This window comes from Polypterus senegalus, chromosome 8 (genome assembly GCF_016835505.1).
Source record: "Polypterus senegalus isolate Bchr_013 chromosome 8, ASM1683550v1, whole genome shotgun sequence".
In the NCBI taxonomy this organism is placed as follows: domain Eukaryota; kingdom Metazoa; phylum Chordata; class Cladistia; order Polypteriformes; family Polypteridae; genus Polypterus; species Polypterus senegalus.
Genome location: NC_053161.1, coordinates 140,142,841 through 140,165,099, shown reverse-complemented (window position 1 = coordinate 140,165,099; position 22,259 = coordinate 140,142,841). Strand labels below are relative to the sequence as shown.

Below are 22,259 nucleotides of genomic sequence, written 5' to 3'. Positions count from 1 at the left end.
TCATGTAATTTTACAAAACAGCAAGTAAATATGGTAGAATAATCCTTCAAATAAAACGTAACCCAGCAAGTCCCCAGGCGATTTCATCAAGATTTAACCCCATTTGACATGAATTTAATGAGATTTGCTTTGTTTTTCATGTTTCTTTCATCAATATGTTACAGTATATCATTTATTGAACTGTAGTTTTCTTTCATAATTCACAAGTATTTCTGGCAATCCAAGTCTCCTGCCAGTCTACAGTTGAAGAGTCAGTGTAGACTTATGACTGTGACACATACTGCTTTCTCCCCTTCAACCAGCAGTATACTATATATTTCACACAAACATTACAAAGTTTTTCTTTACACAGAGAACCACAGACACAATGGAATAAGCTACCAAGTGGTGTGTTACACAGTAAGACTTTAGGGACTTTGATGTTATTTTATAAGAATTAAATGGATAGGAACGACAAGCTTTGTTGGGCTGAATGGACTGTTCTCATCTAGATTGTTCTAGTGTTCTAAAAAATCAACAGGAATTACACAGTATGGTAATCTATGATTGGGCACACTCAGTCAGGATAGTTTTGAGCCATCAAGTTACTCAACATGCAGCTGTTACTTGGCGCTTTACATAAGACAATGGGGAACCGTTTCAACCACCTGTGACCGGTTGGGGATGTTAGTGAGCCCCTAAACCCCAAACACAGACAATCTAACACAACTACAGGTTCAAATAAATGGTTCTTTAATCCACATTTCTTCGAATAACAATCCCACCAATACACAGACTTTTAAGTGCATGCTTTCCTTCTTTTCTCCTTCCCTTTCCTCCTCCAATGGCTTTGCCTCCCGACTCTGATTCCCTGAACTATGGCAGCGGGCTCCTTTTAAGTAGACCCGGGAGCACTTCTGGTGACATGTCGTGGCCAGTTGGAAATAATTTCAGGATATAAGAAAGCCTGGGAGGTTCTCCCCCGGCAGCACCCTCTATCATCCTTTGGGGATACCTATGGGGCTGAACTTCCGAACTCCCAACTCCTTAGCCCTGCAGGTGTCCAGACTGGGACTCTATATGAGGGACACTGCCACTTTGTATAATGGGGAATGAATTGGCCCCTTTTATCCTCTGTTTCCATTTCCCGTAGCCTTCGGGCATCACAATCAGATCGAGAATCATAAAGTGTCACGGCTGGGTAATGCCTCTGTTTATTTCATCCTTCCATTATGGCATCCCAGCCAGATAAGGAATTCACCTCCACCCTGAGTGGGACACCCATCTGTCTTGCTGAAGGAGTGAGAGCGTTAGTTAGCCAGTAATATTTAGGCAATAAGGGACAGGGGATGATTAGGGTCCAGAATAAGCAGGCTGCGGTGGGTAATGTAGTCAGAACATCGGGGGACACCATATTCTTTTCAAAAGTTGCCATGGGATCTTTTATGACAACAAAGGGTCAAGACCTCAGTTTTACATTTCATTTGAAGGACTTCCTGTCACTGCACTGGGACATCAGGATCCCCACACAGACTGCAGGGTAAGCACCCTCTGATGGCCTCAACAACATCTCTTCCAGCAGCAAACCAAGCTTTCCCTAGATGGTGCTTCGTTCAAATACTGGCCGGGCCCAAACATGCTTAGCTTCAGGTGGCTTACCTTTTCTGAAGTGCAGGTAGTATGATGACTTGATTAGGATTTGAACCGAATCTCCTAGAGCTGTACAGCAATATTACTAATTCCCACAATACCATGATCGCCCTTAGAACTCTCCTACTGCCCAATCTAATATAGTTTCTTATTGTCACCAATACTGAACATTCTGCATTTCAACATTTGGTAGCATGTTACCCACAATAGACTGGCTTCTACTCCAGAGCAGTTCCACCCATTATTGCTAATGGTACTCTTTGGCACCTCTGACTCTGGACAGCGCTAAACCAACTTAGGAGATGTAAAATATTGTAATCTTATATGTTGGTGCCCATCCTGTTCATAATGACTCCATACTACACTATTTAATTTTTTTCTTTTTTGAAAGCATAGAAACCATAGTGAGACTTCTCATCTCAGGTTTTATTGTTCATAGGTTTCTTGGATTGGGTTCCTAAGCAGATGCAAAGGGCAGGATGCATGGAGCTTCTCAACACCGTTCAGCGACGGGTGCAACCGAAACTTCATGTGTTTGGACACATTCATGAAGGTACCCTTGAGTTTCTTGTGTATATACTAAAACAGCCTTCCAAAAATATACTCATAATGTGTAGACCATTTGTTCTAAACAAATTGCAAGTAGCATGTTTTCATTGGGTAACCCTTCGCTCATAAAAGTCAAGGAAAAAGTGGATGTACAAAATTTAGGAGGAAAGAGGTATTTTGGGCCCCCTGTAATGGGTGTGAGACTTGGGAAGCCTCAGCATCAAAGTGCCTACCACATTATGTCTGTCCAGAACTCTAGAGAAGGCATCACCAGCAGGACACAGGCATAAGGAAGATCGCAAAGGAGTGATGACCATGTTGTTAATGTAGCATTAAATCAATTATGCACAAGTTCATTGCATCTATGCTGGATGACTGCCTGTGTTCCATGTATAGTGAAGTCAATAGTAAAATGTATCCCAGCCATTATTAGTTATTGAAGAATAACAGATGTTATATCATGCTTGCAAAGTAATTTTGTATTTAATTATTTAAATTAGGTAATGTTATTATGTTAATGACCATTTTAAAGGATGTATTGAAAATGGTCTCTACCAGCAGCATTGCAAAGTTCTGTGAACCATAATATGTTAGTGAATATGAAGTTTAGTCTGGCTGTTGTGATAATGGCCGTGTCAATTTATGTGGACTTCTGTCTATACAATATGCAATGTTGGAGTGGAAGGTTTTCTGCTCTCATTATATTGCTTACAGAGCCAGTAGCACACCACTTTTTCACCAGTTTCTGAATTATTACAGATACTGTAACAGAACTAACAAAACAAAACTGTACTTGACTACAGTATGTCTGCTGCCACTAACCTCGTCCCTTACTGTGCTCGGGGCTACTTTTCATGCCCATGTTGAGCAGCTGTACATCCTGGCACATTCCTCTGGGAGCAGACAGGACCACCCGTGCTAGTAAATGTTACACTTTCACAGAGATAGGCTGTGAGTTCTTCAAATACCACCAACAAAACACTGTGATGGACAAATAGCACTAAACAGTGAGTTACCTTTATATAGCATATCTTAAAAATTAAAGATATACTGATAACAGAAAAGAGAAAATACAAAAAGTCCAATTTAATGTAACGTTCATAGAATATTCCTTGGTCTTCGTAAAAAGTGAATGTGTGGCCAATCTGTTACAAATTTTTAGTCACCCATCCCACCATGCCCCAGACCAATCTGTGAAGGCAAGGTCTGAAGGCTTTGATGGTGCAGTGTCAAGTCACAGAGTAGGACTAACTCTTGAATCAGGATAAAGTAAATAGATAAAACCCTTACTATGTCATCTGTAGCATAAATTAAGTTTATTCTGGATTCTGGGTGGTAATCTCTTTCATCAACAGAATAGACTGCTTGATTCTTATCATTCAGGGTTCAAGAGGGGACAGTGTGTCTGAAAGATGTCCTAGATCGAGGAAAGAGAAACCCCTATGATCTTCTCAGCAGCCATCACAATTCGTTGCAGGGTCTTGCGCTCATGATATTTGCTTTTCCCAAACCACAGTGATACAGTTTGTCAAGATGCCCTCCACAGTTCCTCTGTAAAAGATGTTAAGACTGGGTTGTGGCAAACCAATCTGCTTCAGTCTCTGACACAAATGAAGGCATTGTTGTGCCTTCTTGACAACAGAGTTGTCTAGGAGAGGTTATCAGAGATATGCAAACCAAGAGCCTTGTTGCTACTGACTCTCGCTATAGCCGCTGATGGGCAGTGGGGAATAGTCAGCTGATGTTCTCTTGAAATCGACAAACATCGCTGAGCTGAATTCAACAAATGGCATTCTGACATACATCTCCCTGGTGCTCAGTTGAGATACTACAGCGTGCAAGGTTTAGGAGATGGCATTTGGATGGTAAGCAAACTGGAGCAGATCCAGTGAGGCGAGGAGGATGGAGTTGATGTGTTTTTTCACCAACTGCTTGAAGCATTTCATCACAATTGGAGTCAGTGCTACAGGGCAAAAGTCATTAAGACACATGACCATTGACTTCATTGGCACTGGAATAATAAGAGTATTTTTGAAGCTCATGGGGACATCATCACAGATCAAATTAATGTTAAATATGTCTGTAAGATAATCAGCCAGTTGGTCAGCACAGGCTCTAAGTACACACCCTAAAATGATGCCTGGTCCTGCAGCTTTCTGTGCATTAACTCTGGAAAATGTCCTCCTTACATCGTCAGGGTCCAGACGGAGCACCTGTTCCTTAGGGGTGGCATGGACTTATATGCCTGTGTGTTGTTTTGAGCCTCAAAATGTACATAGAACTTATTAAGCATGTCCGGGAGTCAAGTATCAGTGCTGTTGAACATGGGGTCAACTGCCAAGAGTCTTACCAGAGATAGTAGTGTCTCCATCCACACAATACAGGAACATTGTTTCCGAAAAAAAATAAATACACAAAAGTCCCTTGTTCCAGACTGGGAGATAAATTGTAGACTCAGATAGTCCATTGTATTTTCCAGAGAGCGTACATTGGCCAGTAGAACTGATGGGATAGCTAGACAGCTAGGCTTAGCCTTTAGCCTACAGCGGACTCCTAACCACTCACCTCACTTCCGCTTCCTCTCGCAGTGCTTGCAGTGCTTCCTAGTCCCGGCAGTCAAGTTACATACCATTGTTGTGGAACTTTGTGCGCGGAGCAGTCCTAGGTCACATAACCTCTCTGTTACCAGTGTTGTTGTAGTGTAGGTACCTCCATGTGTGTTTTATAAGCCCAAAACCATAAGAATATTGCAAATATAACTGAAACGAGGACAAGCATTCTTGGAAACACCAGGATGGACATTGACACAAACATTAGCACTGTACGTGGGAGCCGAAGTTGCCACTGCATCTGAGTGCAGAACCATATCTTTTCAGCTATAATCACTGAATGCCTCACTGATAATGTAACTGGATGAAGAAACATCATGTCCAGCTTAACCTGGCTAAAATGATTCATCTTGTTATCTCAGATTGTCCGTCTGTTCAGTTTTCCATCTCTGTTTAGCTTGGCTCAATACCTACCAAGTCACGCAACCTTCAGGGTGATGATCACTGACTAGATTTCCTTCAAGAAGCATGCTGTCGCTGCCTCTCAGTCTTGCAGATTCACTCTATACAACATCTGCAAGACTAGACCATTTCTTACAGAGTATGCAGCGCATCTCCTGGCCAAAGCTTTGATCTTGTCACATCTGGACTTCTGCAACTCTTTGCTGGCAGGAGTACCAGCATGCATCACCATGCCTTTTCAGGTGATTCTAAATGTAATGGAATAACTAATGTTCAACCAGCAAATACGGGCACATATCACTTCGATTTTCAGATCACTACATTGGCATTATGTAGTGGCACATGTTACGTTAATTATGATGATCTGTTTTGTAAATCTTTTTGGAAAAAAGCATCTGCCTAACAAATAAATATAAAATATAAAAATGGCGGGTTCTTTTACAAAAAAACAACATAAAGATTTAAAGGTTTGAGGCACAATAATGGAACGTGGATTGTCTGACTGAAAATGACCCAATAAGGCTAGTTTATAGGACACAGGTCCTGTTTTTCTTAGACTGGTATAAAGACCTGTATAACGTGGATCCAGTGTTCCAGAGTGGATATCCCGCCTAGTCAGTCAAACCTTCTGTGGTGACCAAACACTTTGATAGAAGTATACACCATCAAAGAGTGGAATCCACTTTTGAACAGGTGGTCTTCTACCCTGTAATCCAATTATTCTTCAGATTCTTCAACTAACATGATTAGATCTATAAAAGATATCAAAAGGAGATATCCATGTAAAAGTAGATTTCAAAACATTACTACAGAGTTCTGCTACAGGCAACAAATCTGACCAATTTGAAAGTGTAGAATCAACTGTACGCCATTAATACTTTAAATTAACCAGCTACGTCTGTTCATTACTTTCAGAATGATGACTGGAGATGAGATTTCAGTGAATACCTACCACTAAAACAGCAATAGTTCCAGAAATCAGACGGTCTGAAGCAACTGGAAGTTAATTCTTTAGCTGTGAGGCGGTATAAAGTGATAACATTAATTAAAATCAATCCACAATTATTAATGTAGTAAGATAATCTTAAGGGAAGGAAGGTCTGAGAGTAAATGTCCTCCCAAGGTCTATTAGGCAATGGTAAAGGTTGCAACAAACCAATTTGACAGCCACAATGGTATTTCTTTCTATTGCAAATAAGGCTGGCAAAAATACTTAAACCTTAACTTACAACTTCTCACTCTTTTCTTCTTTGGCAGGCTATGGTGTGATGACTGATGGAGGCACAATTTACGTGAATGCGTCTGCCTGTACCGTGAATTTTCAGCCTATGAACCCAGCAATTGTAATCGATTTACCGACTCCTAGGAGCACATGATTGTAAAAGTCTAAACACCTATTTTTACAAAACCTGAACAGTGGACACCCTGTATATACAGACACGCAAGGCTTTCCTTTCATTTTATGAGGTTTGCGTCAATTCACTAAGAACTTATTAAAGAGCCCTCATCGTGAGTCATTCAGCTGTTCTTCATGAGCTCAGCCTGACAGCGAAAGAGAAGGCCAGAAGCAAGACTTTTTTTACATGAAGTCTTATACTGATTTCTTTTTTTTCTTCTTTTCTTTTTTGGTATTTCTCTTTGCTACTATTATGTACCTTTTCAGCAGCCTTTTTTTCGATTGCAAGAGATTTTCCCAAGTGGTTCAGTTTGTGTGTTTGCCAGCCATTCATCTCCTCTTCTCATACACCTTATTCATTAAACTGTAAGATATGTGGTGCTTCTGTGTCTAACCAATGGATTGTATTATTGTTCACTAAGATTGTTGATTTCTCCTCTACTGTGCATCAGCTTTTATAGGTGCAGCCTCAACTTCTCATTCTCCAGAATAAATTCTGTGTACACTTCAAGACTTAAATTCTCTTGTACAGTCCACATGAAGCTGAGCAGAAGAGGTGCTTTACCGCTCTCCATGAGAGGCTGCCACTGGTTTTGACAGCCAAAATTTGAATTGCTTGTTGTTTAAATAATATTGACTTATGAAAAAAAAAATTAAAACAACTCTGATGGTAGCTTTCGTAGTTTGGTGTGATATTTATGAAATGTTGTTGAACACTACAATCCTAAATCTACAACAACCTAAATGTAAATAATTTGAATACTTTTTCTCCAAAGATGTGTAGCATCTAATGTCCTGAAGCACACACCGATGTTCTGAATCACTTGCACTGGAAAGGCCAAACTGGAAATTTACCGACTTCAGGTAAGTCAAGAGGTGGATATACTGTGAAAGGTCCTGGCTAATCTGTGTTGTTTTTTTTTTTCATTTTCAACACAATTGTTTTATCTAAAGTAATATAATTCTAAGAATTCACTAGGTGCCCATGTTGTTGCATGTGGCTGATATTGCACAGCTTTATGTCTGCTTGCTTTTCATAATGAACAAGTGGTAGTAATAGAAGCAGGATGGCACCTTGTTTGGGCTTCTTTCTGAATGTCACTAAAGTGTCCCATGGTTTACTGCCTACTTTGTTAATGTCTTTCAGACTAAAACAACAGCTGGAAGGGAATAAACGGGAACTGATGCGTAACACCAACACCCACAGCTGCAGATGCCATATGCATCCTGACTACCATTCATTTGGCAAAGATTCTAATGTTGAAGTTGATCAGAACTGCTAAACAAACACACACATACACATATGTATTGAGTAGTTTTAGCGATCCTTGAAACAGTACACACTCTAGATTTCAAGCAATTGAAATTATTTTTAACGAAAATTACCGTAGATACAATGTTTTTGTTAAGCATCTATGACAACCGGAACTGCACTGCCACAGAATAAATGGAAACAGCGATGAATTGCTGAACTATTTCTGCAGAACATACTTGTAAGACATGTATTGCTATGATTCTACAATTTTAAATATTGTTCATTCCATCTTTTTAAGAATTTATCTGTATTGGTCCATTATACTGTATGTTGAAATATTACAGGAGTTCCATTAAAGCCCAAAAAGGAAGACCCACGAACCAATATGATCCATTGGGTGTTATGAAGCTATTTCTCAGATTTTGACTTCTGTAGTGGCACTTCCCAATTTCTCATGTGTGGACAAGTAAAGATTCTCAAGAAGCACATCAGCTAGTACAGAAATCCAATATAAATGCATTTACATTTTTAGAAGTGCAGCTAGGTCATTAAGTTTGTGCCAAAGGGACAAGAGCTTCCATGCTCCTACCAGGACAGGCCACCTGAAATTGGGACCCAAGTGTTGCCATGCAGTGGGCAATGCCTCAGAACCACACCAGTTCTGATCCTCAACAGGCCTGACCCCATTGGGTATCAGATGGTTTTGAGTCTTCCGGGGATGGGGCTACCAAGTGCTTTCCCCCGATCCCCTTTATAATTTGAGCTACCTTCCTATGGGTGACTGGAGCAGAGCTACTCCCAAAGAGAGCAGAAAGGAGTCCTGTCTGTCATCTCAGATTTGTGTTTTTTTTTACGGTGGCTGGAGTGCCAATCCTGCCACCACCCCCCTCCATATTTTCCTTGCAAGTTGGAGGACCGCTTGCAGAGCCGGATGCAGTTTAACATCATACCCAGGACCCAGGCCTTTAACGACCTCTTAGGCACAGCCATCAGTAGTGTGTCTGTCTGCGGAGAGAGTATCAACCTTGTCAAGAGGTTTACTTACCTCGGCAGTGAGATTCATACCTCTGGTGACTGTTCCTATGAAGTCAGTAGACAGATTAGGAGAGCATCGGGGGTGTCACTGGAAAGGAGTGTGTGGAGCTCCTGATATTTATGCAAAATGATGAAGGTCCAAGTCTTTAGAGTCCTGATGCTTCCTTTCTTGATATATGGTTGTGGGGCATAGACGCTATCCAGTGACATGTGACAAAGACTGGACTCCTTCGGTACTGTGTCACTTCTGAGAATTATTGGGTACCACTGGTTTGACTTTGTGCCAAATGAGCGGTTCCTCATGGAGTCCGAATGAGGCACATTACCTGCATTGTGAGGGAGCGTCAGTTACGGTACTACAGCCATGTGGTGCGCCTCCCCAAGGGTGATCCGGCTCACGGGATCTTCATTATTGAGGACCCGAGTGGCTGAACCAGGCCAAGGGGACACCCATGTAACACCTGGCTTTGGCAGATAGAGGGTCATTTCTGGAGGGTGGGACTGGACTGCGTGTCTGGCAACAAGCTGTACCAGTGCATACTCCCCAACCTGACCTGACCTGACCTGAAGTGCAGCAGTGACTGTGATGTTATAGGCACACAAGTCATAATAGTGAGTTTTTTATATTATCGTCTTGGGGAGGATAGGAAAAAATTTCTTTAGATTGTTTGCCCCTTTTGAGTTCTGCTGTAATGTTGTTACTATAGAAACACTTCTTTTTATGGTACTCTTTATACAGATTTATAAATGTACTTGTACAATATCTGCTGTTATGATACAACGGTTTTAAACATCACTAGTTCTGTCTTTGTGAATTTTTATCTTTATTTTAACAATGTTATTTTTACCTTTATTTAATGATTTCACCACACCACTTTTTTGTACAGCAGGTTTGATCATGGGTCCCACCATACTGTTTTTTTTGTTGTTTTTTTTTTCTTGCGTGGCCGTATCCATTTTGATATGACTGGCATATGCACAATGTATGACATATTCACAACAATCCTGTTTTAGATGGCCTTGCCCAAGAACTGATTTCCAAGTTTGTGGATCTTTTTGGTAGGAGATTGATGAGGATAATTTCTATTCTGGTTAGTAGGAACTTTGTTTTTGATTTTACTTTATGTTTTGGTCTTGGTGATTTTGGCACTTTGATTTTTTGGTTTCTCTCCATAACCTGGGGCCTCATGTATAAATGGTGAATATGCACAAAAATGTTGCGTAGGCCTGTTTCCACGCTTACAACGCGATGTATAAAAACTAAACAGTGTAAAGCCACACACATTTTCACGCCAGCTCAATCCCTTGCGTATCTCCGCTCGGTTTTGCAAACTGGCGGCACCAAGCGTCAAAGCAGTGTGGTTTTCCTTTATTTTTTAGATTCACATCCCTGACATGGCTTTATCAAATACACTGAAATTAACCGCATGTTGTTTATTAGTTCAAGGCATCTGATTGTAATCAACCCATAACCGTATAATGGTGCACAGAATGGCCAAATTATTCCAAATACCATAGCCACTTTAGCGTTGTCACTTTCAGTGCATCACTCAGTGTATCCTGAGTGTGGAATCACAGCTCTACAGCAGCTGATCGGAAAGCTCTACCGCAGATAGTGTCAAGACCAGAGAGAAATATCAGGATCAAGCTTCTAGCGCACACTGCCTCAGCCATGTGCACAGTCTATTTGAACTTCTCCCATTTGGCAAATGCTTCAAAGCCTATGCTGCCTCCATCCTTTCTCTTTCTTGCTTCTGTCTTTCTTAACGGATGTCTACCATGCAGGCTCCTTTTATACTCTGCTGACCTAATTGGGTCGGGTGTGAGATGCCATTCTCTCCATTAAAATAGTGAGGCACTTGAGTGACGCTCACACTCAAACATGTATGCACAATCAGCCAGGCACCCCAACTGTCCCCGGAGTGAAGTGCGCTCACACCCCTGTTAGACCCTGAACCTCATGCAGCAGGATTATTTATTTTAAATCAGCATAGCACCATGGACCACATACAGCACCATCTCTTTCATTTTGAGCTTTATTCACTATTCATTGCTATACTGGTGGTACCATGCTGGTATAAAAATTACATTATGTTCAGTAATTATTGGACTCAAAGTCCAACCTGAGAGCAAATTATGAAAATAAAGACTAAAGAAGTAGGAGAAAATGTGAGGAAAAGGTATAAAAATGCAGACGAATGTCTACTGGCTGAATGTTCACCAGCCAGACTCTTGTTTAGTAAAGTTGTTGGTGAAAACTGAACAACTGACCAAAGCATAGAAAGTGAGAGGCCAACATTGACCTTTAAAGGCCTTGCAGAGTTCAGTAAAGGTACGTTAGCCGGCTACATTAAGGGCTTTTTAAGCTCTTCCAGCATATATTGTGCTTCATTTTAAGTATCTTTTCCACATTCTTTAAATTACTTGTATATGTTCTTGTATCACTTGGGAACTTTGTCCTCTGTACTTTCATGTTGCATTTTGTGCCTATGGATGGTTTTCTTGTTTCATGATTCCATGTGTTAAATGTTGATGTGTTGACACCACCTTATAGAAGGGGCATAAAATCTAGTTAAGCCCTCACCACACATAAAGCCTTCCGATTCTGGTGTCACATGCTGAACAGGCATCAGTGTAGCGGCTTTACAATGGTTGCTGATGATTTGGAAGAAGAGAGACACACCAATATCCAAATTCTGCTGTTTATTCTAAAATAACGTTATCCAACTACAAGACAAGCAGGCGCTCTCTCAGTCTCCTCCAGCAAGCAAACAATATACTAATGAGGATCTCCGTTAAACCAAACACTTTTAAAAATCCATTTCTGCTGACCAAAAGTGACAACAGAACCTCAAGACATATCAATAACCACATGATGTGATGTTTCCATGCAGTTTCAGACAGAAAACACTAACTCAAAACTTGTCAGCTTACACGAGAGACGGAGAGTACTGAGAAGCGCCTTACCTGCAAAAGCGTCATCCAGCTTTTACCAGGAGTCTGCTGTACACTACTTGTGCGTCCATTGGGTGCTACATTAATTAAACCCCCCGCCGCTACAACAGGCAAACAGGAATTATATACAAAAAATAACTTGATTGCATTCACATTAAAAAAATTCACAATTTATAAAACAGAAGAATTTCAGTATAAAAAAAAACATAGTTTTGAGAATGTTCACTCAAATAAAACATCATAAAACACATCAGCTTAGTGCAAAGAATGGACCATGGATCTCATGGGCCTCCAGTTTTGACGGTATCGGAAACACATTTATCTAAACTACTACTTACTTTCTGATAAACTACATCCTGAGTAAAAACTTTCTCTGTCTTTTCCAATGTCTTCCCTTGCAAGTCATTTGAATGAATGAAAATTGCATAACCCTTTATACAAAATCACCAACCAAAACAGTCACAGATTTGAACTGTGAAAGTGATAATATTGAACCTGAAAAAATGACTGGTGTAAATAAATAAATGAACTAAAGTAGAAATGGAAATGCAAATGATTAATTATTCATTCATAATGAAATGTTTACTTCATTTTGAGAAGTAGTGGGGGTGGAAAAACTACCACTTCTTCCATAATTTATTGTCGTGTTGTGACTGACTTTTGTGAGTTGTGCTTACTGTCAGAAGCAGCCAAGTTGAATTAATGCAAATTATTTTTTCCGAGCTGACATTCACTTCAGTGCATGCACACATATTTGCGCACATCAGTCTATAACAATACATGAGTTAAGGCATGATGCAAGATCCAAGAAATAGTAAGCTAGTACTTAGAACATATATACAGTAGCATCTAATTGATATGGAGGTATACCACACGTACATATTTACTGACCCAGAAGAACTCTTGCCTCTAGGAATTTTACTTGTTTTTGCCACACAGACAATATTTGAGCTTGTCTCCATAGCACCCTCTAGAGGGCTCAACTGACATATGTACTGATTGTTCTTTTTCTGCAGTGGGTTATTCCTGTTGTTGGGAGCTAAAGTCTGTCCTGTTTGATATATTAGATTCTTTGATTTCTCCTGTATAGCATCAGGCTCAAGAAAGAAGTCAAACGTGGAAAGTGTATGCAGAAAAACAGATTGAAGGAGGTGCTGAACATACTTACTTATTAATGCAATTAGTTGATTTTTCATTTTTTACTTATTTTTGCAACACAGGGAACTTTTGAATTGGTCTCTCTACAGACCACAACTGACATATTTTGTATCTGATACAGAGGTGCAGGACACACTTAACCAACCCATCCAATCTCTTGCATAAACATATGGTGTCAGACACATGAGTGTCTCAGCAGTTTACTAGTTTGTCCTGGATGAATACAGGGAATGAATGAAGATTTCCTTAGAGATGTGACTTTCTTTTCTAGTGCTTCCAGTGTGCATTTGTGGGTCTGATAAGGAATGTTAATGGAGCGGACAAGAGGAACTTCATAAAAGTGTGCGCCATGAGCCCAAAAAAAAACAATCTATATATATAATTCACTAAGAGCACGCAAGACAGTGAGCGCAAACAAGACAGAGAGCCACAACCACCAACTCACAGAGCCCCGCCCACCAATTCTAACCCTCCTACCGCGTCCACCGTCGCTCTCGAGGCATGTGCACTGCCTACGCATGTGCCCGCCCCCAATACGTCACCAAACACATCCTCACTCGCTTTGGTCTGTGCTACAGTTCACATGCAGATGTAAGCCAAGTTGACTGTTCACGTTGATAATTATGCTGCGTATGCTACGCCGCGGGTTGGCTAGTGTTATTTATTTATTAAATCCTTCAATGGGAATGTCAAAATAACACTAGGGTGCTTCAAAACATATTGTAATATCCATCAATGTCACTCTAGAGATGGGTGGGCACTGGGCAGCAGAGTATTCACAGGTGTGCTCACCTCTGCTTTCCAGAAATATCTTGTTAAAACTTTGAAGTCTGAGAAGGCTCGAGAAGGCAAGTGGAGACTCCCATGGTATAATAAATCCAGACTTGAAGATGATATCAGGGTAACTGGGAAAAGAGACACGACATGAGACGCTGGACGACTATCGGGAACACTACAGGAGTGGAATAGCCTGCCTAGTGAAGGGGCTTGTTTTTACAGGGCGTTTGCGAGTTTGATTTTGTTAGAAAACTGCTGTAAATTACTTATGTGTGCCTGTAATTGGGCTTAACTTCCATTCAGTGTGTGTCTCGGGCTTTCCATCTCGGTGTTCGTTACAGCATTTTAACGCTCAGAAGTAGGCAGAACCCTCCGACGGGCTAGACAAACGAATAGGGAGGCATCCTGTATTAAAGAAATAATTTTAAACTATTTTACTTCTTTAAAAAATTAATAGATGAAATAAAAATATCGGTTTCAACTATTAGAAAAATACATTATTAAATAAAGAATAAACAGTTAAATTCACCTAAAAGCACACAACTGCAGCTCTGAAAAAGACCCAGCAGCATCTCCATTAAGCATCGTGCACTTCTCTGACGTCACAGCAAAGTGGGGTAAAAAAAAGTATCGAATCGCGTGCGTCTGCGCAATGTGACATGCATGTTCCTCGCAAACCACATTGGGTATTTTAGAGTCGGACTATTGCGGAGCAGGTTCGTACGGAAGCGTAATAAGGCTACAGAGAAGAAAAATATGCGGACATAGTGAAGAAAAAAAGTCGATATTTTCGCTTTAAACCCTTGTTTTTTCTCTCCCTAGTTTAACTTTGCCATGTTATAAACTTTATCCTAAAATCTATGTTTAATTCACTAGATTTTCTCAAACCCCGATATAACTAATGTAGCACATTAAATGCTGCGTATTAAATGTTCCCCGACCCAGTTGTTAATCGCCACATGCTTCTTAAACTGACTTATTCTTGCACAGCGAGGAGACAGCAATCGCCACACAGGAGGACCTTTATGACAGGTGTGACGAAAAGCTGGATGTATGAATGGGTGTCGCACAGGTTTAACTTAAATATTGTGTAAATGTTGGGTTTATGATCTGGTGGTCGGAGACACGAACACAGAAATCAGTGGATGTTTCTTTATGGCAGGCGTGCTGTCTCTATCTGACGTACTAAACCCCCAGTACCTATCCGTCATCTTTCTTTTCTCCACAAAACCAATCACCACGCAATAACCGTCTTTATGAATATAAAACTAGCTATAAACTTTGGACACTGAGTGTTCGTAACATATAAGGAACTTTGAAAAATCTTTGTTATACATGTTTAATTATGCCGTCCATTCAGGGATGCGCCCATCCCAGCGAGCATCGTGCGCGAGGCCGGAGCAATTCCTGAATGGGGGCGACAGCTTATCTCAGGGTGAACACGAGCAAACACATACAATGTGTCCGTGTTTTGTTTTCTTCTCCGTGGCCCCAATACGCTTCCGTAGGTTCGTATATGGACTTCCTTTGAAAAATACGGCGGGAATGACATTTTAGAGAACCCCTCAAGCCCTGAATTGACTTCCTAGACCAAACAGAGGTAAGGAGTACGAACGTAAGTTAGAGATGCTCCCAATCACCGAGTCGTCAGGTAACATTGGCATTTGTATAGCTTTGGCTCGTCCTCAGATTCGTCGACATGTTTTAGAGATCAGCAAAGGAGCTTGGATTACCTCTGAGTAAACAGATCATCAGGAACAGGACGGGAATTTGTACAAGAGTAAATTATATGGTGAGACTGATAAGGTGCGCGGCGTTACTGAAATAGCGCGACCAAAAGTGTTTATCAGCAAACAAAGAAGTGCAGTTTGATGGTGAGAGTGATTCTGGCAGTATGTCCCAAAGGAATAATTGCATTTTCTTGAGAGTTAAGATCTATGTGAAGATATGTAAACAGCTAAAATATTTTGTTTGCATATTTACTTAGACATTTTTTATAATAGGCTAATCATACAATGAGAGGAATACAAGAAGGCGCTGTGTGCAGGAGCGTGATGGCTGATGGATGACACTGAGCTATAAAAGACCTTCCATGCCACAAACCAGTAATTCTGTACAATATGAACACAAGAGCGGGTTGATCTCCTTGATACACTTATTTAGTATTACACCCGCCACTACATAATTCTAATATAGCATTGCCAATTATCTGTACATTTTATTTCATTTTATTCTTCACAATGAGATCTGCAAAGCAAACGACACAGAGCCAGTGAAAGACAAAAGCTGTGCGGAGGACACTCCATTCATGTTTTGCTGAAGTTTCTACCATCACTGGTCCCAGCACGAAGGCCGCGTCTGGGAGAAGGAAAGAGTCAACTGCTGGTAAGAAGCTGCATGGCAATGCAAGGAATGTAAATGTGCTGCTTTGTCTCATTCTGGACAGGAACAGTTTTTGAACAGTGGGACATGTAAATAATTTTCTTATTCTCTGCATAAAAAATAAATAAGTGTCTCGAGCATGAGAAAGGTGCTATATAAATATATTATTATTATCCTTCTATACAATGCGCTACCGTGGCTGTTCGTTTGTCTGTCCAGGATTTTAAATCACCTGTAGCTCGCAAACCGTTTCACCTATTGATTTGAAATTTGGTACACATATACTACTTGATGTCTAGTATCCAGTTTCGGGGTGATGATTTTTATTACTCTTTTTATTTTTATTTTAATTTATTGTAGAATCAACCCTTGGCAGCGTGCAGCAGGGCGGCCGTGCGGCATAGGCGTATGGGCGCCGTTCTCATTCACTACCACCTTCGCTAATCATTCTTGAGTCAGATTGAAGACTTAAGTGCCAGCTTAAATGCAAAATCAAAGAAAACGTATTAAGAAATTGCAACACAAAAACGAACTTATTAGTTTTAACGCGAAAAGATGCCGACAAAAGAAGAAAAGCAGCGGGCGCTAGGGTGGAGAAAAGAAGAGCTGCTCAGGAAGCAGCAAGCGCATCAACCTCTGGGCAAAAGTACAGAGAAAGAGGATGAGAACTAGAAATGCTCAAGTCAAGTGTATTCACTGCATGTTATCGTGTAGTACGCCGTTACTGATTAATGTATATAATTTGCATGTTCTCCTCCGGGTACTCCGGTTTCCTCCCACAGTCCAAAGACAAGCATGCTAGGTGCATTGGCGGTCATAAATTATTCCTAGTGTCTGCTTGGTGTGTGTGTCTGTGTGCCCTGCGGTGGGCTGGCGCCCCGCCTGGGGTTTGTTTCCTGCCTTGCGCCGTGTGTTAGCTGGGATTGGCTCCAGCAGACCCCTGTGACCCTGTAGTTAGGATATAGCGGGTTGGATAATGGATGGATAATTCATTGAGTTTTGAGAGAAAAATTTTGAGTGATGCTGGAAAACATGCTGAAGGTGTGACTTGGCAATTTAATTTTCCATAAACTGTTGGATCTTTCATTGATTTGTATTTTTTTCAATGGAGAACTGAAAGTGTGAATGCTGTTTGAACCATTTTTGGCCATTTATTTCACTTATTTAGCTAAACTACAATATATACATGGATCTACTGAGCATTTTTGATAAGTATGACTTCTGCCGTAAAGAAGATATACAAAACGTAAGGTAAAGTTCCAATTTCATGCAATAAACAGGCCGACTTCAAGTTAGGGGGTCAAATATCTTGAAAACGTCACTTTTAGGATATCTCAGAATGACATTGCCAGGTCCACTCACTCACACTACTTTCAGTTAGAGTGACCGGTTTACCCCCATTCAGCACATCTGTGGAGGCAATACAGTAGAAACTCCATATAGACGTCCGGCATGAGATTCACAACCAGGGTGATGGATTTGTTAGGCAGCAGTGCTTAACACTGTACAAACTCAAATACATATTTATTAAAAGGTGGTATATTGCTTTGTATGAGAAATGTGACAATATGTAGGATTACACAAAGGGTACACGTCAGATCCGGAAGTTCATTTAAAGAGCCCAGTTTGGAGCAGCAGCCACTCCTAGTCATTGCCCTAATAATGAATGTGTGTGAGGATCATCAGTATGAAAAAAGTGGCAATGGAGGACTGGCGGGTGATGTGCCGCAGCTGTAACAGTGGGCACTGACGACGGAATTTCTGGATTTCCCTAAATCTGGCGAGCTTTGAAGAGGATTTAGTTAGTTTGCATTTAGAATACAGAATATCACAAGGAGTGAGTCACCTTGCAGGTTTGTTCCACATGTGATGTGCTGGGAGCCTCTACTGCATATCCCTGGTGACGGGGGGGGGCTTTTACTCATTTTGTTAATTTCCATTTTAAACATTTTTATTTTTTGGGAATATGCCTGTCTTAAGATTTTCCAGGATCGACTCAATTTACTAAAATGACATTCATAAGGGAGCAAAGAACTGAATTATTAAAAGATCTTTGTTGGAAAAGTCAGCCTACTTACTTTAAATTGTTTTAAATGTCTCCGTGTTTAATTTTCAGTTGTATTTCCAGATAAGCTAAGCTGGGTACAGTGTACCAGTGGCTGGTGGCACTCATGTTTGTCCCACGTCATGCAAGTTGGCTTTAGCTATTCAGTCATCCACCTGCAGAACAACAAATCTGAATTGCCTTAGTGTGAGTGCAGTATTGGTCCGATTTGTGCAGTACGTGTGTTCTTGTCTGTCTCGGGGTTTTGATGCATGAAAATGGACCCATGAAATTAAAAAGATTATGTTTTATTACATTCATGGGTTTCTTTGTTTACTGGTTAGTGACCACGAGCGCTGTGCTGATGGCGTCACGGGAGCTGACAAACAGAACATGCCAGTGATTACCCACTGCCTAATCCACGGGTGTCGAACTCCAGTCCTGGAGGGCCGCAGTATCTACAGGTTTTAATTCCAACCATCTTCATTAGTGATCATTTTTTGCTGCTAATTAACTTCTTTTGCTTTAGTTATAATTCACTTGACTCAGGCCTCTTAATTGTCCCTTTTTCCTTAATTAGCAGCCAAACAATAATGAGACACAAAACGAGCCACCATATGAGCAGCTCAATTATGTCCATCACACAATGGCTGAAAATAAATAAAGGTGAAGGTCTCGGTAAGGCTGATCTGTCAGGTCACCAAAACATCTTGACGGTATTCTTAGAAAAAAAAAAGAAATGTCTGTTGTGGCAGAATGAGAGCAGCAACAAATAACAGGTTTAATTAACAGCAAGAATCAGCTTCTCATTAAGAGACTGGTTAGAGTGAAACTGGTTGGAGTTTGAAGCCCCAGTTTAGCTGGTCGTCTGTTGGCTCGTTTCACATCTCATTTCTGTTTGGATGCCATTTAATGAAGAAAGGAATCAATTCGGAGTACTGAACCCTTAAAAACAGGGCAATTAAAATGAAGAGAAAAGGAGTTCATTAGCAGTTAAAGCTGGTCACTGATTAGGAAAAGGGTCAGAATGAAAACCTGCAGCCACGGCGGCCCACCAGGCCTGGAATTCGACACCCCTGGCCTAATCCCTCGGCTCAGGCGAACCCCTCCATTATTCTTAGGGACAGTTAGCTTTCTAATAAATTGGCTCTGGCGATGAGTGAGATTTTGTATTCTGGTTACGCTCCCTTTTTTGTGTCTGATCTGACTTTTGTCTTGTCACTTTGATTTTTGGATTCTTGGTTTTGTTTGACACTCGTGGTATTCTGACCCTTGCTTGTTCTGACCGCGGCTTACTGCTGCTTTAATCGTCTTCTGGATTATTTGGGCTCACAGTAATCCTCTGGCACGTTTACGTGTTCAGAGCAGCGAGACAGTCTGTGTGTACTGATGACTGTGCCCCATGATGGACTGGTTTTTGTTTTGGTGAATGGGAAATTTTAGGCTGAATCTTACAAATAACTTTTACCAGAAACATGTTGTGAACATTGCAAAAGGGGTTTGTGGTCCTGAGAATAAAATAACATTAAACATTTATAGAGTGTGATGGACTCTTACCTGGCTGGGACTCCTTTGACATGCAAGGACTGGGGGTGAGAGCTTGCACGGGGTATTAGCTTCCCCAGAGCAGCAGAGGGCAGTCCCCCTGGCTTGCTACGGGCTGGGAGCTTGGAAACTGAGCCCTGGTGGGGTCCGTGGTCACTGCTGAGGGGTGCATGGAGAATTGCTGAGCCTTTGATTGCAGGACTTCCACCATACCTGGAAGGAGAGTACGAGACACCTGGAGCACTCTATAAAAGGAGCCGCCTTACTTCATTCATAGAGTCAGAGTCGAGAGGAGGAGGACGAGTAGAGGCAGAAGAAGACAGACAGACAGAGAGAGAGCGAGGGAAAGAGAAGACAAAGTGCTGCTTCATAATGGTGTCTTGTTATACTGTGCTGTTGTGGGAAAACAAATTGGAAAGCATTTCCTACTGAATAAAGCCTTGTGTGTTACTGGACTTGTACCTGTGTCTGTTGTGCCTGGTGTTTGGGGAGCTGGAGTGCCCCCTAGTGGCTACAAGAAGTTTTCACAAGATCTTTAAAGATTAAATAAAACACCAAAAAAAAAAAACCCTTTTATTTGATAGACTTTATCTGCCCTCAAGAGGAAGTTGACTTTTCACGTGACCTTTGTGGGTCAGAGTGCACAGTCAGCCATTGTACGGCGCCCCCTGAACTATTACCAGGTTATATCGAGGGGGTTGTTTTGTATTATCTGATTTACTTCACATTGCAGGGAAAGCAAAGTAAAACCTTCAGCATGCATGATGAGCTCTTATAATAGCACTTCCTCCCTTAGGATTGAACAAGACACCAGTCGCATTTCAACATGTACACGTCAAGTTTAGTTTATCGGCACGTATACAGCACATGAACCAAAAACAGTGGGGATTATCAACCTGGTTTGTCATCTGCTTGCTTGGGTGGGTCATTTGCAACATTTGGCAGTGATTTTAAGTATCATAAAAGCTGTTAGATCAGAAATTAGAGATCTTTATTGTCACATACACTGCAATAACATGGTGAAATTCTTGTGTCACAATTGTGGTGATATATAAAAGAAGATTAGCAGAGGATGAATATCTCTCCGTATTATGAAACAAGACTATTTCCAAGAAATTTTTTAAAGTCCAGAGAGACGAGACTATTGCAAAGAGATTTTATCAGATCCCGCCCACCTCTCAACCATTTACGGTTAACGGCCAATGCCCATGGTCCTCTCACCTCTCATTCGTCTAAATGCTTTTGTTCCTGTGCTATCAGCTCTTATAAATTTTTTTATGTTTTCCTCACTTGAAGTTCCCAATAAAAGAAGACTTATGTCCAAATCTTATTGAAGAATTTCATCCCAAAGGGTTTTCAACAGAAGGAATGAGTACACGGGCAATCCTAGCACCGAGAAATGATGAAGTCAAATGAATTTACGTGAAAATTGTTGATCGATTACATGGCAAATTGGTTAAATGTCTATCAATCGAATATAATGAAACAGTTGATGGTGATTGTGTGGAAAATGAAAACATCAACTTACAATATCCCGTACAATACCTACAGCCAGTAACACTGTACGAAAGAAGGGTTTATGCATGAGTGATGGGCTATGCAATGGGACAAGATTAGTTGTTTTCAAAATTGGTCGAAAAATTCGAATAAATTCAGTAATGTGGTACATCTTCCACAGAAAACATTAGACACCAAAGGAGATCTTGATATGCCATTCATATTTAAACGTTTACAGTTTCCCGTTAGAATAGCTTTTGCTATGACAACAAATCACAGGGACAAACATTCGAAAAAGTCGGTTTATTTATTAGAGAGAAAGAAACGATATTCACTCCCAGGCAGTTATACGTTGCGTTGTCATGATGTAACGACGGAATCAAAATGTGATATTGACGAAAAGTTAATTCCAAGTATTGTTTTTATTGAAGTTTTACAGTAAAAGTGTAAGTTTAAAAAGTATTTGCGTGTTAATTTCAAAGCCAAACAGAACAAAAACGTATAACGCAATGAATACCTCTGCCGCAACATGAAACATAATTTTCTTTCAATTTATTATGTTTTGCAATTTTTTACTATGGTTAATTACTCGCTGTAATGTAAAATAGTTCTATTGTGCATATGTAACAATTCCCATGAAAATAACAATCTGTTTAATTTGTACATCCGCTTCCCCATCAGGGAACAACAGAGCAGTGAAGTGGATAACGCGTAGCACCTGCCAGGGGGTTGGCAAGCGAAGCAAGCAGGGGGCAGAGCCCACTAGTTTAAATAAATAAAGATCCTAAATAAATAAATGCATTAATATAGTAATTAAGAATGGAGGAAAAAAGTAACACACAGTACAATTTTACATAAAATAGCAGGTGGGTACAGTACATAGTGCAGGGCAGGTAGGATCAGGTTAGTGGGTGTTTGGTGACCTTAAGGCCTGGGGAAGAAGCTTGTCCTTGAAGTGGGTGGAATGAATAGTGAGGCTCCACTAACGCTTTCCAGAAGGCAGAGGTGAGGATTCTGATGATTTGA

At 40.7% G+C, this 22,259-nt stretch overlaps 1 protein-coding gene across 1 annotated transcript in view; it reads left to right on the top strand.

Annotated features, from left to right (window-relative positions):
• LOC120534599 (EF-hand calcium-binding domain-containing protein 6-like) overlaps positions 1 to 7,249 on the top strand; it is a 234,833-nt gene extending 227,584 nt beyond the window's left edge. Inside the window, exons 17-18 of the mRNA XM_039762188.1 lie at positions 2,069 to 2,182; positions 6,447 to 7,249. Of these exons, the coding sequence (XP_039618122.1) occupies positions 2,069 to 2,182; positions 6,447 to 6,565 (233 nt within the window). The 3' untranslated portion in view covers positions 6,566 to 7,249. The remainder of the gene's footprint in view (positions 1 to 2,068; positions 2,183 to 6,446) is intronic.
• Positions 7,250 to 22,259: the final 15,010 nt, after the last annotated feature.